The sequence below is a fragment of the Apis mellifera genome, linkage group LG14, assembly GCF_003254395.2.
Source record: "Apis mellifera strain DH4 linkage group LG14, Amel_HAv3.1, whole genome shotgun sequence".
In the NCBI taxonomy this organism is placed as follows: domain Eukaryota; kingdom Metazoa; phylum Arthropoda; class Insecta; order Hymenoptera; family Apidae; genus Apis; species Apis mellifera.
The window spans coordinates 4,027,391-4,044,947 of record NC_037651.1 but is presented as its reverse complement, the minus strand read 5'-3'; the positions used below and the strand labels follow the sequence as shown (position 1 = coordinate 4,044,947).

The following is a 17,557-nucleotide window of genomic DNA, read 5'->3' as shown; positions in this document are numbered from 1 at the left end:
CTCCTTCCTTCGAAAATTTGAAACGATCGAAGAAATACGAAGAAACTCGTTGATCGACGTTTATTCAAATAATTACGAGGCGAGAAAAATCAATTGTTAAAGAGTCGTAAATATTAATATTCGAATAATTCACGATTTAGTTGGATACAAAATTTTTAAACCTCGCAAATGCCAAAATAATAATCACTATCATTTCTGAATATTCAAATATTTACGACTATTTATTATTTTTGAATCTACATAAAGAAAAAAGAAATTTTAATTAATTCCTTACTTACGAACTTCAATCGATCCCTGCAAATATTCCACGATATTTGCAGTCTGGCGCACCATATCGAAAAGAAGACGAAGAAAACATCGTGAAAATAAACGAAGGACTCGCTTTCTTTTTTTTCTTCTTGTTTTCAACAGGAGTCATTGCTCCTCGCACGTGGAGAAGGAGACTGGAATACATGGCGTTGCAACTTCGAAGGGATGGCTGGCTTTAATATAAGGACAGGGAGGATCTTGATGACGAGATAGCGGGGGATGGATGCCACCACGTCGAAATGGTATGCGAGGAGGGCAAGTAACCCAACACGAATTCCTGCCACCCTCCGGCTGACGATAAGCTGCGCCACTCTGCTTAAGCGTATCACGTGCAATAACACACACGATAACGCCTTTTCTCCATCGTTTCTGTTACTTGCATGCAAAATCCATGATTTCTTGGTGGTTGAAATTTGCTTTAATATCTTGGACGAAGACTGCACTTCGAATGTTCGAGACACTGTATTCTTTCCTCGTCGATATTTAGATTTTTCGTAGTTGAACAGTTAAGGATCTTCTAACTTCTCGTTTTCCTTTTTCACGAGATAAAAGAATTCTTATAGATTATAATTTGAAGTCGAATAATTTATTCTTTGCGTAGATTCTTTTATTCTGAATGGATTGGAATTCATAATCCATACGATACTTGTCGTTTTATCGTTGAAAATGAAAAGATAGACTTTCGAAATAAATTATTGGTAAATTATCTTCGTAGCGACGTTGAATTTTAAAAAAGGAACACTGCTCTAATAGATTTTATTCCAAGATTTCACGCACGACCGGCAACTACGACGCGAACTTTTATACTGCGACGTAATGTATCGATAATAAACAAATCCCCACCGAACTCGCTTATCTATCTATACGAAACGTACGTCGATTTGTTTTCGTTCCCTCGTATTTACATTTTCGAAACCGTTCCTTTGGAACAATTCTTATTATTATTTCGATTCAATGTTTCGTATTATTTAACATTTAATTAAACATTTTTCAATTTCCTCTTTCAAATTTCGACTCGTTTATTAAATATCTCATATTACATTTTATCGTATCGTAAATTTTTACAAGTTTACGAAAAAATTTCTAGAATTCCCTGCGAATAAAATATTCGCGAGAAACGAACGTATTTCGTCGCATTCGTTGCAACAAACTTGAGAGAAGAGAAGGAGGAGGAGGAGGAAGGAGAGGTCATAGGAAAACTGTTTTCCTACGAGGGCCCCTTTCGAATGAAGAGGTGTCGGTTAATTGACATCCTCCTCCCCGAGTGCCTCTGTCATTTATTCTTCTTCCAGTAAAACATCGTCTACCCTTTGTCTCGGCGTGATTGTCTCCGGTGATTACGGTTTCGGGGGTTGTTTGCATTTAGGAAGCCATCAACGCTTAATCGCATTCCTTCTCGCCTCGGGAGATTGGAAGTTCTCGTCGGGAGAGGGAGAGAGAGAGAGAGCTTTCGTAACTTGCCGCATTTACATCGTATCCACGTACAAGCTAAATAGGCTTTTCCATGGGAAAAGGAAAGGAAAAAAAAAGGAGAGAGAGAAAAAAAGAAAGACCGGTACAGCTATAAAAATCCAGCGCGCGTGGGAATGGAGGAGGGATCCGCGGCGAATGGAGAAGCAAACCGTGAAAAGCAGCCCGGATCGATTTTACATACCGTTAAATCAGGCTGTGCGAAAGAGATAGATAGGATAGGGAAGGATAAAGATCAATGATGGCGGACATAATGACGAGAGGAGGGAAGTTCAAGGCTATGAGAGGAGGAAAAAAAAAATCCTTTTGATTACATCTACAAATAATGGAAGAATTTTATTGAGAGTTTTTCAAGAAGATTTTAATCGAAGAGAAAGTTTTAATTTAATATATAAGAAAGTAATTCTTTTGCAAAAAGAATTCGAGGAATGAGAAATTAATGTAATATAATTTTTAAAAGTTATTCTTCGAAAATAATCCTCTTCTTCTCTCGCAGAGAGAATTCTTTGACTCTCTTGAAAGAAACGATACTTAGAAAAAATAAGTATTAACGATAATAATAATTGGAAGAAGAAAAGTTCAATGGTAGAACTGGAAGAATGAAACAAAAATTTCTCTCGATCCCCTCCCCTCCCCGATTAATCAATAGAATGCAAAGTTAATCAGGAATTTCGTAAAGGAGACGTTAATTGAAATGTGTCTGGTTCTGGTTCCGCAGCCGCTCAGAGCACTCGAAACTTGCTCTCGAATGGAAAGAAGAGAAAATTCGATAAACCACAATGGCAAAACTCGTCGAGGGACCATTTTCCGTTCCGCGCCGCGTAACTTCCTTTTAAAGCCTACCTTTGCATCGACCGAGGAGGAGGGGCTCCATAAAGGAAGGGGCGAAGGAGGGGTGGTCGGGGGACTCGCGAAAAACTTGGCCCCGCGTTAAAACGAGCCCTCCGCCGCGCATAATTAAGACCAATTAATATTCGGCTCTCGTGCTCCTCCACGAGCCCTGCCGACACTTCCGGGACTCGCATTCCGCTCGAGAACGTTACTTCCCCCGCGTCGATCCGCGGCGATGACTCGAGAACGGGTATGAATAATTAAGATAAATAGAAGAGGACGCTCGTTCCGAAGGGAAGTTGAGAAATTAGTTTATCCTCGACTTTTCCCGTTGTTTAACGCGGCTACAGTCGTTTCTCCAACTTTTCGATCTTTCGATAAAGATATCGATGCGCGTGTAAATATATGCAAATCGAGCGAATATTAATTACAACAGGATCATTGATATACATTTTGGAATATCATTAAAGCGAAAAAGAATGAAATAAAATTTGTTGAATCTGAAAATTACTTTTTTTTTTTTTACTTCTCGTATGAAAATTATTTAATTGAATATGATGTTAATAGAATGGATATCAATTCTTTTATATTTTTCTTCTAGAATATTTCAATGTAATATCTTATTTAATACTTGAGAATAGTATATTTAAAATATAATTGTAATTTAAAAAGTCATATATCGTATCCTTTTTCTATTAAATAAAATTTAATATTTAGAGAGAGAGAGAAAAAAATTGTTATTCTCTAACTTGCATAGTTGTACAGAATGTTACAATTCGTAGGAGGGAAAATCCAATGCGTGGTAGCAGGAAATCCTAAATCATCCCCTATTTTTCCCTCCGCGTTTTCCCTTTCTGATTCTTATTCACCTCTTCGACGTTCTCGAGGCATCCTCGAGCACCGATTCCAGAACGATATATCGTACACGGGAAACCAGTTCATACCAGAATAGACTTTCTCGAAATATTTCTGACATTTCAAACAGTGAATTTATTTCGCTTTATTCAAACTCCACTATCCACTTTGTCTCGTCCCGTTACCTACGTTATTCAACGAATAATTTCTCCAGTTCCATCATCGAAATTATTCAAATTATTCGAGGAGGGAATTATTAGAAATCGAACGAAGAATTGTAAATGAGTCAAAATCATCGAGAGATGGGCAACACCAGTGAAATGAATAAATTGCTCCAAGCGATTCAATGGTAAATGGTCATTGCATAAGAAATTGAAAATTCGATGCTTCTTTCAGAATTGAATTGGCAGGAGTGTCCTACGCGTGTTTCGTTCTTTCCTCGTTCTCTCTCAACTTTCCAACGCAACTCCAATTCCGTTGGAAAAATATCTGAGAATCAATATTGTTCCACGAATTCTTTCATAATTTATCAATAGGAATAAAATTTTACGAACCACTCGCATTTACGATTTCCAGAAGAGAAATAACATAAAGAAGCGGCATTGAAGCTTCATCCCCCTTCGACGAAATAGTAAAAAAAAGTAACACGATGCCACGAACGAAATCAATTCCTTTGATTCATGCAAACTCGTGCCCTTCCCAGCCCGTGGCCGTTAAATCCATTGACAAAAAGCCTCGTCTAACGCCATCAGTATCACGCCAACGTTGCAACCCCCGAAACGTCACCCATTCTTCCTCCATCTCGAATCACTTTGCGCCCCATGACCTTCCGTCTACGCTGTCCAAGAGATATATATATATACATACATGTTCGAAATCGTACTTTTCCACCCTCGTACGGGGTTCTATGGCACACGAGTCGTCCAGACCGACGTTTTCCCTCCATTATTTGCGCGTCTACTCATTGGACCACCCTCCAAGAGCTTAACAATACCGCAATTGTGGAGCTCGTAGTAATATCATTACACTAGCATTTGCTTTCGAACAGACTGTCGCGTAATGAATCATTCCTCGTATATTTCTTTATTCTTCCCTTTTCTCGAACATCTTTTCTCTCTCGTCCGTTTATCGATCCTCAGATGTTAGAAACACGTTCGTTTCGCTTATCCCGACTTTTTGTTAAAGAGAACTTAATTCGGTGAATTTATTGAAAATAATAAACATAAGAATACAAACAAGTTTTCAGTTTTTCGGAGAAGAAGTCCCACAACATCACAATGGAATTTCCACGAAACTCTCCTCTTGGAAACTTGGCCGAATTCCATAATTCCACGAATTATGTATCCAATTCGTTCGTCAACACGTCGAAAAACACCAACTCTGGCGTTCCACGAAACTCTGAAGATCTGTCATCGCGCGAGAATCTCGCCACCCTTTAATGGCCGTGTGCCATTATTATTTCCCCGCGAAACGGGGGCTATAGGATTCCCGGGGGGTGTTTCGCTCCGCGAGAGGAAGAAAAGACGACGGAGAAAAGAGAGAGAAAGAGAGAGAAGGGAGAGGGTGGATGAAAAGGATGAAACGTGAGAAGAAAGGGGGTTCGAGACTCGGCCCTAGGCTCTTCTTGGCCGTTCCTCTTTCGTTTTTTTCAGGTTTTCCACGCGCGAAAGGGGTGGACGACGAAACGTAAACTTTAAACGCGGACAATGGCGGAGTTGTCGGCGCGCCATTCTATTATTTTCGCTCGTTCGGTCGGCCGTCAAGCTTGCAACACCTCGAGGCAACACCCTCCCCTCTCTCTTCCGCGACAGACGCTTTTAATTTCGTTATTCCCTCGTCGCCCGCCTTTTCCTCATCTTCCTCGTTTCGCCGGCTGTCGTCAACGGCGTCTCGAAGGAAAGCCGCGAATCAGTTTAATCGATGGTGGAAGAAGATTTGGACGAGATAACACGTTTCTCGTAAAAATGAAGACACGTAAGGCTTTCTTCGTGAGGATGGATCAAACCAAGCAATGTGTTTCTTGACTATTTGATTAAAGAAGAATTAAAAAAACAAGTATGCTCGTAATTAAGGTAAGGTTAAATTGGACCATTATTATTTTTTCCCACCAGAATCAAAGAAGGCGAGAAGAATTGTAAGTGTTGCACTTCTGACGGACATTTTTAGCTCGAAGTGTATTCTGTTCCACTGTATTCTTGTTTAACCTCGCGTTAAGGCAAAGGGTTGCTGTGTACAGGGTATGCACGTGCTTGGATGGAATGGGTGGAGAACAAACATTTTATATTAAAAAAAATGTCGGTCAAGAGGTGACCGTAGGGGTAGAAACAAGAGTCCACTGTCCTGGTAGAATTTTTCCAAGATACCAAGTTTTTTCTTGGGACAATTATCTTTCAAATTTGATCTTGTTCCAACCAGAATGTAATTGGAACAAATTACTCCTTTTTTTTTCTCTTGTGAATAATAAAACGTAAAATTTTTCATTAAAAAGAAAAAAGAAGAAGAAGGAAAGAGACGTTGAATAAATATTCCATACAACGTTATCTAAATATATACAACTTTTATTATTTTCCGCATATTGCAATTTTAAAAAAAACATCTCTCCTTCTCTTTGAAAAATCCTCGATTTCATTTATTTCGCTTCGTTCTACGAACCTTTGAAAAAGAAAGAAATAAATGATCGAAGGAACAACTCGAGAAAGGAACAAATAATCCTTTGAATTAAAAAAAATATCCTGTGCAAACTTCAACATCTTCGATTCGACTTTGCAAATTCATCGACTCGAGGAGGGGAAACGGCGAACCCTAGCCATTGAAATTCGCGATAAAAGGGCGAAGAATCAAAATCCTTTTTTCCCCGTCGAATTACCGCCCGTGTTAAACGTGGTCGATCCGTCCGTGGACCGATTTTCTTAATCCACGAAAGAAAGGGAAGAAAGAAACGAGGATGGTGAGAATTTTCGAATTTACGAATCTAAAATCAACGGGCGAGGATTTATAATCGAAGGGAGAGAAAGGAACGGTGAAGATCCCGAGATTGTCAGACATAATATTTAAGGATTATTTCGTCTCGAATAATTCGTGAAACGGAAGGAGCGTGGCATTGTTCCGATCCATTAATATCGTTCGACCGGCAAATTGGATTACCGGGGAATCCCTTTAAAGGGGCGTTGCACCGATCCCCTGTCGCGATATATTTTTTTTTTTTTTTTTCATAGACATCGATGTCTTAAATAAACTTGTATAATAAACCGTATTCATCTTGTGTCCATACTTTGCGAGTGAATAAAATATTTTTCAATCGGATGAACCGGATAAAAAGATTAACTAAATTAATAAAATTAATTCATTTCACGGTTGAATTAATTTTTATCATTCTAAATTTTTAAAAGGAAAAAAGAAACAAAGAAGGTAATTGAGTATCAGCCTTCAACCTTGAATTAAATTTATTAAATATCTTTTCAACATCTTCATCTCCTTTTCTCTATTAATATTATATTCCATTTTTTTTTAACTTTGAAACACGCAGTACATTTTCGAGATTTTATTATCTCCAAGGAAAGGGGAGGGGATGGAAATTCAGGGGCCTCGAAAGGATACAGGTCTGACAGGTTAATAAGTTCTTTGTGAGAGGATACACGGGTGCTACGATGAGGCTAACGATAACCGAAAGAAGAGAAGCGATCTTAACGCGCAATTTCGCGATAAAGTGAGACAAAGAGGGTGGGAGGAAGAGTGGGCAGATTCTCGACGGTTACGACTTTGCAATTACAATTACGAACGAGCACGGGGACGGGGATTAATCGACAAGCGTGGTGTGGATCCATCCCGCATCGGATGGAAATGAAATCGGATTTCTTTGACAACTATTGCACAGACAGGTGCGCGGTTGGCACGAAAATAATAATCACAGCCGACTCTAAACGACCCTCCGCAACGGTTCAATTTACTTAACGTCATTTAAACCGGTACGTGACAAAGGGCACCGCGGCTGCTACGCGGGAACAGACTTAATAAAGAGAGGCAACGGGGTGACGAGAGGAGAACAACAATTACTCGAGTTAAACAAATTTTCGTTTCATTGAGTGAACAAAGGACCGGAGATACCTTCCTCCGTTTTATCATAATAAGGACACCCCGCGCGACACTCGCGCTCCTCCTCCGCCTCGACATTGAAGAGGAAAACAGCGTAAAGCGTTTCCTAAAAAGGGCTCTCGCGTTTTAATAAATATGCTGTGGAAGAAGTCGAGCCGGGAGATCTGGAACGAACAAAGGATCTTTCTCTTCTTCTTTTTTTTTTTCTCTTTTCTCCCCTTTCCCCCTCCTCGACGCTTTCCGCCTCGTTTGGAGTCGCGTTGTTGCGAGGAAACTTCTTTCTGAATCTTTCTTTTTCTTTTTTTTTTTTTAGATATCGAAGAGGAAGGAGATATCTATGAACGTTGATTCGAAGTAAGTGTATTGATATAATGATGATATTCAATTAGAATATTCAAGTAGAAAAATTATATTTATTAAATAATAAAAAGATATATTATTAATAAGGACAAGGAATTGCATCAAAGTTTGTGTCATTATTCTTCGTTTCTCAACGCAGGAAAAAAATAATTTTTCTGCACGAACATTTTCACATTTTTTCCCCTCTAAAATCAACAAAGACGAATGTATCAATTATTATTATTAATTACACGTGAAAAGGAACGGTGGCTCTTCTTCGTTATTCAATCCCGCGCCTCTACAAACATAATTTTACCAAGGAAACGCGTGATAACAAACGGGAGGAATGAATCGCGTTGAATCAATTTAAATTGCCTTCCAAAGTTCCACCACCGGCAAAGAAAGGACCGGTGAATGACTAATTAGCATCTAATTACACGTCGCGCCTTTTTCTCGGTCACGGTGATAAAATGAAAAGTTGGAAAGAAAGAGGCGGCATTGAAATACCTGAATCCTGTAATTAAATGTTAATTCGCCCGGCTCGCTTCTTCGGGTTCAATTAAACCGTACCCTCGGTGTCCTCGATGTATCAATTAACAGGGAGCCGAGGGGGGCCAAGTACAGCAAACAGAAGCGAACGAAATCGATCTACATTGACAGAGAGACCGACGTGCAAATGAAAATAGCATTTCTTCTTGCTTTGCCAATCCGAATTGGAAAGCAGCGTTTAACGATCCACGGCTCACAAAGGAAGCAATTTCAAAGTGAAACTTAAAATCGTTCCGATTAATCAAAGGAAAAAAAAGAAAAAGAAGAAGAAGGAGAAGAATTCGGACAAACTTTTCTTTCTTTCTTCCTTTCTTCCTTTTTTCTTTTGCCTCTCAATGAATCAAGAAATTTTCTTTTATAATTGTAAAACTAAACACAAGCGAATAATATATCGCCATTAAATTATAATTCCATACAATAATTCGATTTTCTTTATCACGGGGATACAACAAAGATGGGGGGATAAATTTAATTAACCGAGATAATTTTTTTGATCCCCGGGGAAAGGGAGAGAGAAAATCAAGAGCATAACAATGGAACGTCCATGATAAGAAATAATAGCGCGTCTCCGGGTAAAAATAGATCTTTATATATATATCGAGAGATGAAACTGTCGAATGAAAGAGATCCGAGCTCTTTCATCGAGCAAGGATGAAATCCTGATATCGTACGAATCTTTCTCCTATCAAACCGATAGGAGAAAGGAGAGGGCTACTCTTCCAAGTGTTCACCAACCGAAAATAATTGAATCTTCGCTACTTATTGGTTAGCTTCGAAATCTTTCTCCTTTTTTCCCTTTTTTTTACGTGGCCCTCCCCGATTCCGTCAGACAAACACTCGAACGAGAACGGGATAAGCAGTGGATAAAGGGTATCGCAGCGTTGATAAAGGGGATGGAAAAGGGGGAAATTTCGCTGTTAAACGAACCAAAATTATTCTTTTACACGAAGGGGACGTCCGATGATTTATAGGATTATCGAGTTTACACCGAACTCGATTTCTAATTTCTAAAACTCTCGACTGCATTGGTTGGGAAAAAGGGAGAAGAAGAATAGAAAATAAAAGCTTTCGGTTGGATTTTAAAAAGAACCGGAAGAGATTGGGGAAGAGGAGGGGATGTAAAAAAAAATGGGGAGGGAAAAAAAAAGAGGAGGGATAATGGAAGAAGGTACTAAACATTTTCCTCACCTACATGACCGAAAAGGTGGAAATTATTCAGCCTCTTTAACTCTCTCTTCAGAACCGTGCATAATAGAATCTATAATGGCGCATCTCGGCATCCCTTTGGACGTTTTTGAATCTTTTAAAGCGACTGATTGCTTTTACATTTCACCCTCGCACGCTCACCCTCGCCATTTCGGATAAATACTTCGTCGAAAGCGGTGGCTGACACTTGCCCCTTTCTTTCTTTCTTCCTTCCTTCCTTCCTTTCTTTATTTTTTTTCCCTCTTTTTTCAAGGGAGGAGGGAAGAGAAGGGGAAGGGGAGATGTCACGAGGAAATCGGAGAAAATTCAGACCTTCGACGAGTTTGGAAAGGGATAAGAGTGTTTCTACGAAATCCTTCGCCATGATTTCACCCCTCTGCTTTCGGATATTTCGTATTACTTTCCAAGAATTTAGAGAAAAGAGGAATCATTGGAGCAGGAGAAATATGGAAATTAATCGATTATTATATCCGTTTATACCATTCATAATTTTTTTCATCGATTTTTCGAATAAAGAATCGAACATAATTTTTATTCCAATTATAAATCACGAGTTGTTAAAAATTTATAAAATAATTTCGAAAGAAGAAAAAAAATAAAATTTTTCCTCGATGGATGTACGAACCCGGGAACATCTCTCTACTCGAGCCAAGATTTCTTTTCCTTCCTTCATCATTCAGTTTCTCTCCCCTGTTTTCTCCACCCCCCTGAATTCCTACAAGCATCGGGCAAATACTTCTACAAGGACAATTGTCGATATCCTCATTCTCTTCCCGGGCGGAAAGTGACACGCAGAAGATAGCTCGTTACCAGAAGAAAATCATTCCTAATTATATTTACTCTACCCCTAGCCATTTTCTCGGGCGCGGTGAGCAAACGTGCCGGATGAAAGGAGGCCGGAATTAATTAATTCACTACGTCTACTATATAATTAAATCAAATAAAATGTTTAAATACGTTAAATATAGCGATAACGATTATATTGGACATTTTATAATTGGACTTTGTAACGAGATCCTCAACCGTCATAAGTTTCATTAAATTTCTGCCTTATTGTTGGAAAATAATTTATTAATTAAAATTTATTATCAACAATAAGTAGAAATTTTAATAATGAGATACTTGTGCAATTAAAAGTTCTCACATGATATGTTTATATAATATAATATGTGTATATATATATATATATATATATTTTAATGATATCGTATCTCATTGCATCGCGTATTTATGATCAAGAGATTAAATAACAGAATGCAGAAGTGGAACGATCTTTTCATTTCCTTGAAGAAAATAGTGCAACAGGTTGACGCTTTGTTTCCTCAATGTAATGCACTCCAATTAATCTTTGTTTCCGTTGCTGTTTTAATCGTTAATTAAACCATCATCGATTGTTCAGAAGATCCTTTAAAAAATTCTTTGATTAATAATGTGGTTTAAAACAGAATTATAGAAATACAATTCAACTTTGTTAAAATATCGTTTGATTTAAGACTTGATTGTTCTGACCCGTTGAAAAATTTTCCTTCTGATTAAAATTCGATCGAGTAATATTCTTTCCAGACTTTCAAATAGTTCTTAATACGAGTTGCGAATAGAAAGAGAGAGAGAGGGAATTCAAATTTACGTTTAATTTATCATCCTGGATGGAATTTTTCAAACTTTTACGAAATTACGTGTTTTTACGTTAAAGCTATTGCTAAATATATAATGATTAATGGCCAAGACTTTCACCAATCTCTACTTTCTATCCAGCAACGTTAAATTGTAATTTCTGAAAAATGACAAGAAATAATATTAAGTATTAACTTATTTCAAGTCAAGTGAAAATAATACGTCAATTAGCGCAAACCTAGAAAAACTTTTTAAACTTTCTCTAACTTGGTTCCAAACTGTTGTTAAAATAAAATTTATATTATTCGAATATGCGAAACATTCGCGTATTATTATACATGTTGCGATATTTAACTTTATCTTTGCGTAAAAATAACTTTCTTTTATTATTTATTTTAACCGAATTTAAATTCTCTTATTTACTCACGTATAATCTAATAATTTTATTCGCAACCGATTAATTATTATTCTTATATTTGTTATTTATTTAAAATTTGAAATATAACGATTAAATGTCGTTAATACATTTAAATCTTTTGAACAGATACAAAAGAGATATAAAAATTCCATTCCACTGTAAAACAAATTTCTAGAAAGAGTATCTATTAGAAATAACGGGGAAATGAAAATATCGTTAAACTAACAAACGATAAAAAGAAAAGGCAAACGTAAACTCGAAACGCGTTACAAATTCGAACATTGACAACCGTGTCTCCCCTATCCAGAATTCCACAATTCCCCAGAGAGAGAGAGGCATAGATTTCTATCTTGCGGAAATTACGATTGGCAAATGAAGCTTTCACGCAACACCATTAAAGAGTCAATGTAGCGCAACACGGTTTAGGAATCCGCCTCAATTTCGGTTAATCGCGAATACCTTACATATTCGTATCCACATACATCATCCCCATCGCGCATACCGGGTGTGCTAATGGAACCATTACGGAAACCGATTCCACGCACGTCCGTAGATCGATCATATCCAACTAATCACAGTATATCTCGGCCTGGCGACGATTCTAATTAACTGTGTGAAAGCTGCGAAATATCACCCCTCGAAATATCATCCTTCAATATCTATTTACTTTTAGATTTCGCCTCGTTCGTTTTTCGAAACATTTATAACACAGATATGGAATGAAAACGAAGATTGAAAAATCGGAATCATTTTTTTCCGATTCTGAATTCGAATTTTCCGTTAATTCTTTTTTTATTGATTCGAAATTAATAATAATTATAATTACTTTGATAACTTGTTGGTTAATAAGGAACACAATTTTAAATGTTTAAGTTTTCTGGAAAAAAGAAAAGAAATTAAAATTAGTGGATATTCTAATCGCCACTTTTAAATAAATTTTTGAATTTTATAGAATAAGGATAGTTTCATTCAAGCGTATCGAATGAAATCTAATAACTTTGGAAAATTCGTATCTCGTGCAGAATATTATTTTACAACGAGTATGCATTTTAAAAATCAACAATTGGAATACGTGGAAATTTTTGAATCATTCAATTTCTATCCTATGATATTTTCAACGCAATACAACGAATCTCAGCTAATATCTACGAAATAATAAGAAAGATTAAGTAACAATATTTAAATAAATAAATATTATTTAATCTATCACTAAGATTAAAAAGAAAAAAATAAACTCATATTACACACGTAAACAAGTCTCGTATTTTCACTCGAGATCGTTCTCTAAATTGCCCCACAATTTCCTACTCGTATTTCTCCCTTCAGAAAGTAATATCTGAACTCCACTGTCCCATTTAAGAAGAAAAGGGTGAAACCACTCGATGAAATCGTTCTACCGTCGAAACTGGGCCACGTAGATCAACAACAAACACGCGTAAATTTCCACGATTGCCACGATCAAATCAAATCGCCATTGAACCGATGGAGATACGCATTCGAATTACGTACGATATGATGATCGAATTCTCTCCCTTCCCTTCCTCCTCCTTCTCTAAGTGATTACCATCGATCTACCATCCTTCCCTTCCGCCTCTCTTTCTCCATTCTTCCTCCCACTCGAAGAAACACTCGAGCATACTTATCAGACTACTAATCCGTGAGATTTCCCTTATTACACCCCCCTCTCCTCAGAGAAAACAAACGAGACTCGTCATAAGCGTTGCGGCCTCCCTCGTGATAAATCTCTGTCCCTGTAAGATGGAACGAAAGAAATACAGGAATATAGGAAGAAATACAAAACGACTCTGGAAGGAAGGAAGTGCGACAAGGGAGTGACAAGAAGAAGAAGGGAAGAAGATGGAGGAAGACGGGGGTGGGAGACCCTAGAATGTAATTTGAAAAGTTTTCTCGTTAAATTGCGCGAAACGCGTGCGGCCATGCAGACATGGGGCACCAAAGGGGGGGGACAAAGTGGACTGGAGACAATGATGGGGACACGCCGACCGATTTTAATTATGGAATCCGCGCAGGTAAAACCCTCTCGATTCTCTCTCCCCTCTTTGACCACCTCTTTTTCGCCTCCACCTGGCCCCGCAATTTCAATCGAGCGCACCCCTATGCATTACGTTCTCTGCGTTGCAACCCCCCTCTATCCACCCCCGATCGATCTCCCACTCGACTCCAGGAAAATATCGACGGATGTCGAATTACGATTCGACGAATCGTGCTCGTCGAATAACAAATAAAACGCTGAGTGAACCCTCGTTTATTTTTTTTTCTCTCTCTCTCGCTCTTTCTATCCGTGTCTTCTGTGTAACGATACGCGAAATGGACAGTGGTCGCACGAGATGTCTGCGTGATTCGATGTATATATATATATCGTATTTTTCGATATCGCGGAATTAAATTGGCGGAGATATTTGGGCGGATTCCATTGGCTGGTGGAGAGTGTATGTATTCTCTTCGTGTATTTTTATAAAAGAAGGATGATTTTGGTATGGCGTAAACGATTCATTCGAATTATTCTATATGCAATTCAAATTAATCGAAACTCTTTTGAAGTTCAAGTTTATCGTCTTCTCGAAATTTGAATTCCAAACTTCTTCTCGAAAATTTCTCACCGATCCTCAACCAGTTAATCCAGTCCCCAGAAAGAAACCCTCCATATACACCCTTTCATTATTCATTCACCCTTTTCGCCCATAGTCGAGGGCGTATACACCGTGGCTGGTCAAAGTGCAAAACCATTTAGTTCCGCGAGCGTGGATCCGAAGTAACCACTCCAATTACCTTGGTCTACATTTTTTTCTTTCTTTTTTCTTCTTTTTCTCCTCCCACGTGGAAGAAGACTCGGAAAAAAGAAGATCGGAAATGGTGGACGAACGACGTATGCGAGAAGCGCGGGTGAAGAAGGGTGGCGCGAAAGAAAAGGACTCTTGGAGGGGGAGGGTAAGAGGGTGGAGACAGAGAGGTCGGTCCACTGTTTCACGGGTCTCGGTAATTACGGTTTCGGTGTTTTCCGGTGTTAACAGTTGTATCTGGCCCTGACATCTACCTGACCCCCACTACCAAGGCTGCTTTTCCACCCTTCTTGCGGCTGCCCTCGCAGGCGACGCAATTTTCCAATTCGGGAATAACGCTTGCCAGGCTGCCTCCTTTTGTCCTCGTTTTTTTCCCCTCTTCCCTTTGTGTGCACAGCCCGCTGTTTCGCAGGATAAATACGTGCCAGACACGATGTTTGGGTCCGTGAAATCTTTTTCAACGTGTTATCTTCACCCTTTCTTTCTTTCTTCTTTTTTTTTTTCCGTCGAATATTTATTCTCTCGCAGAGGTAAAAGAAGGTGTTGGAAAAAATGTTAATCCGTCTGATACCCGATATTTCTTCGTTTTCGAGTGTGTAACGTGATAGAGATCAAGGAAGGGAGTATTACGTCGGTCGTAACGTGGAATGGAATTTGCATGAAAAAAGAGGATGCGAAAATGGGAGGAGGAAAGGGAAATGGTAGCGCGAATTTTCGCGAAAACACTTTAAACCTTGTTCTTCTCTTCACTTACACCGCCATTATCGTAACGAAAAGAAAGAACCGGTGTTAAAAGTCTGGAACACGCGGTGGCACAATACCAGGTGCGCGCGTCGAATGGCAATTAACGTTCTAAACGATGTACTCGTGCGACCCTTTGCCACTTTCGCATCGAAAGCGTCGAGAGACGAGTTTCTCTCGTCGAGGGTGGAAACGATCTCTCCAAAGGGATCAAAATATTTCGCAGCTCGATACCGGTTTCTTTCACGCTTTTTCCAATAATTCTTCCTTTCCAAAAATTTCGATCGCAAGATTGCGAATCGGTATTTAAAGAAAGTTCAATCACCACGAATCGTGGTGATCCGTGAACTCTTTGAACTGGAATATTAGATCCAACATTATTCATTAATCAACGGATGATCTATAATATCGTAGCTTCTCCATTTAATTCCATTTACACTTGTTATTAAAATCGAGGTTTCCATAATCCGTGTCTCTGCTCGAACGACTCGACGACGAACCGATATCCGATTTCACCGATAATCAGTTACTATTTCGGTTATCCGATCTGTGATGCGCGAAGCTGCGATTATTTGCGAAGGAACATCCATTTTGATATCGATATTTTATTACAAAATTTAGCATGATAAGAAAAAGGCAAAATTTTAATCTCGGTAAAAAATTATTAATAATCCCTGAAAAGATCGATTCGACAACTTCGTCAAAATTTAATCCACGATTTCGCCTCTTCAACGTTTCAAAAAATGGTAGAAATTTTTCCGAATTGGAGGGAAAAAAAAGAAAAAAGAAAACCATCCGGATCATTCAAAGAATTTAATTAGCTCGTTACGCCGTTTTTCGAGCCAATCTCATCGCGGCGTGTACAACCGGCGGTTAAAAAAAAAAAAAAAAAAGGAAAAAAATTCCGCAATAAGTGGTCGTTTCGAATGGAGGCAGGGATCAGAGGATGATCCCCGGAGTTCGGTGAGCGGTTCGAGAGGAGGAATAGGGAGGGCCCTCAAAGTAGCTCAACGACTCGTTATAAATTGTCGTCGACTGCTCCATCTTGGATCCTTGGTTGAAACGCGGTGTAATGGCGCGGAGGAGAGAGAAGAGAGAGAGAGAGAGGTGGTGTGGGTCCGCCTCTATCGGCAACTTCCTTCCGACTGGCGGAGGAATTAATTCCGTAAGGACGAAAACTCGGGAACAAAGACGAGATGCAGGATTCAAAGGGAGGCAATTGGATTCGAGGAAGGACCGTTCAGCGTCTCTCTCTCTTCGCCACTTTCCCGGATACAGTGGTGAACTTTCTTCATTCCACGCCGCCACCTCTTCCTTTCTTTTCTTTTTTTTTTTTTCTCCTTCGACGAGAATCCTCGCGATAATTGTAACGGGATAATGTAATGGGATGATGCATAATGCATTTTACATGGAATTTTTAAGTGTAACTATTTTCGTAATATAAATTAGAACTTAAATAATATTAAAATATATAGTATGAAAAGAATCAAATTAAAATAGTTACACATCTGATTTATCAATTGATTCAAAAAAAGAAAGAAAAAGAAAGAAAAGTTAGAAAAGATAAAGATCCAAGACTTTGAGAAGAACTCGAGCGAGGAAAGGGAAGCAACAAGAGAATAATCTGACCATGCCCCGCGACTATATCGATTCTAACAATTTCTCTTTCGAACGAATATTCAAAATCGGCCATATAAAATTTATCGGAGGCATCTTCTTGCCATGTTTAAATAGGAGCAAGGCAAACAATTTGTCAATCGTTTCTTGCGTGTCTGGGGCGGAAACGATGCCTGCGTAGACCGCTTTCGACAAAGTGCTCTCTAATTACTGCTCTCCCGTGAAATATCACCGATCGCAAGAACTACCTAATGATTTCCCCGAGCGCGGAGCCGCGGTAAAAAGGAGCGGATCGAATTCAGTGAGAAGGAGTAAAAGGGAGGGAGAGAGGGAGAGAGAGAGAGAGAGAGAGAGAAAAAATACACGGGGACCATGGTTCAAAGAACTTAATTGGATTTGCTAGGCTATTCGAAACGGACGGGAATCGCGTTCTATTTTCTTCATCGCGTTCCTCGTGATTCTACTTTACTCGCGCTCGTCCTTGTTTCGCGCGCGTGAAACAAAGAATTTCGAGCGAGAATTTTGCGAAAGGCAGAAGGAGCTGGAGACGGTTGCCTCACGTTTTGCATAATTTATCGCAATCTCACAGAAGTGTGTTTTCAAGTAAGAAGCAAGAGTTGGGAAACTCTGTGAAAGGAGAGAAGAGAATTTTCTTTTGCGAGAGAGGAGACAAGTATTTCGGTGGTTATCTTAATGTTTTCGTTCTTTGGAAACT

The 17,557-nt window shown here is 38.9% G+C and overlaps 1 protein-coding gene across 3 annotated transcripts in view; it reads right to left on the bottom strand.

The window, feature by feature from the left end:
* The window catches only part of LOC410480 (trichohyalin), a 175,217-nt gene that overhangs the window by 78,765 nt on the left and 78,895 nt on the right, over positions 1-17,557 (bottom strand). The window contains exon 1 of one of the 3 annotated variants that reach the window (XM_026445187.1): positions 279-1,258. The exons of the other annotated variants lie outside the window; for them this stretch is intronic. Within the exon in view, the coding sequence (XP_026300972.1) occupies positions 279-333 (55 nt within the window). The 5' untranslated portion in view covers positions 334-1,258. Of the gene's footprint in view, positions 1-278; positions 1,259-17,557 lie in introns of those variants that run through there. 3 annotated transcript variants of the gene reach the window in all.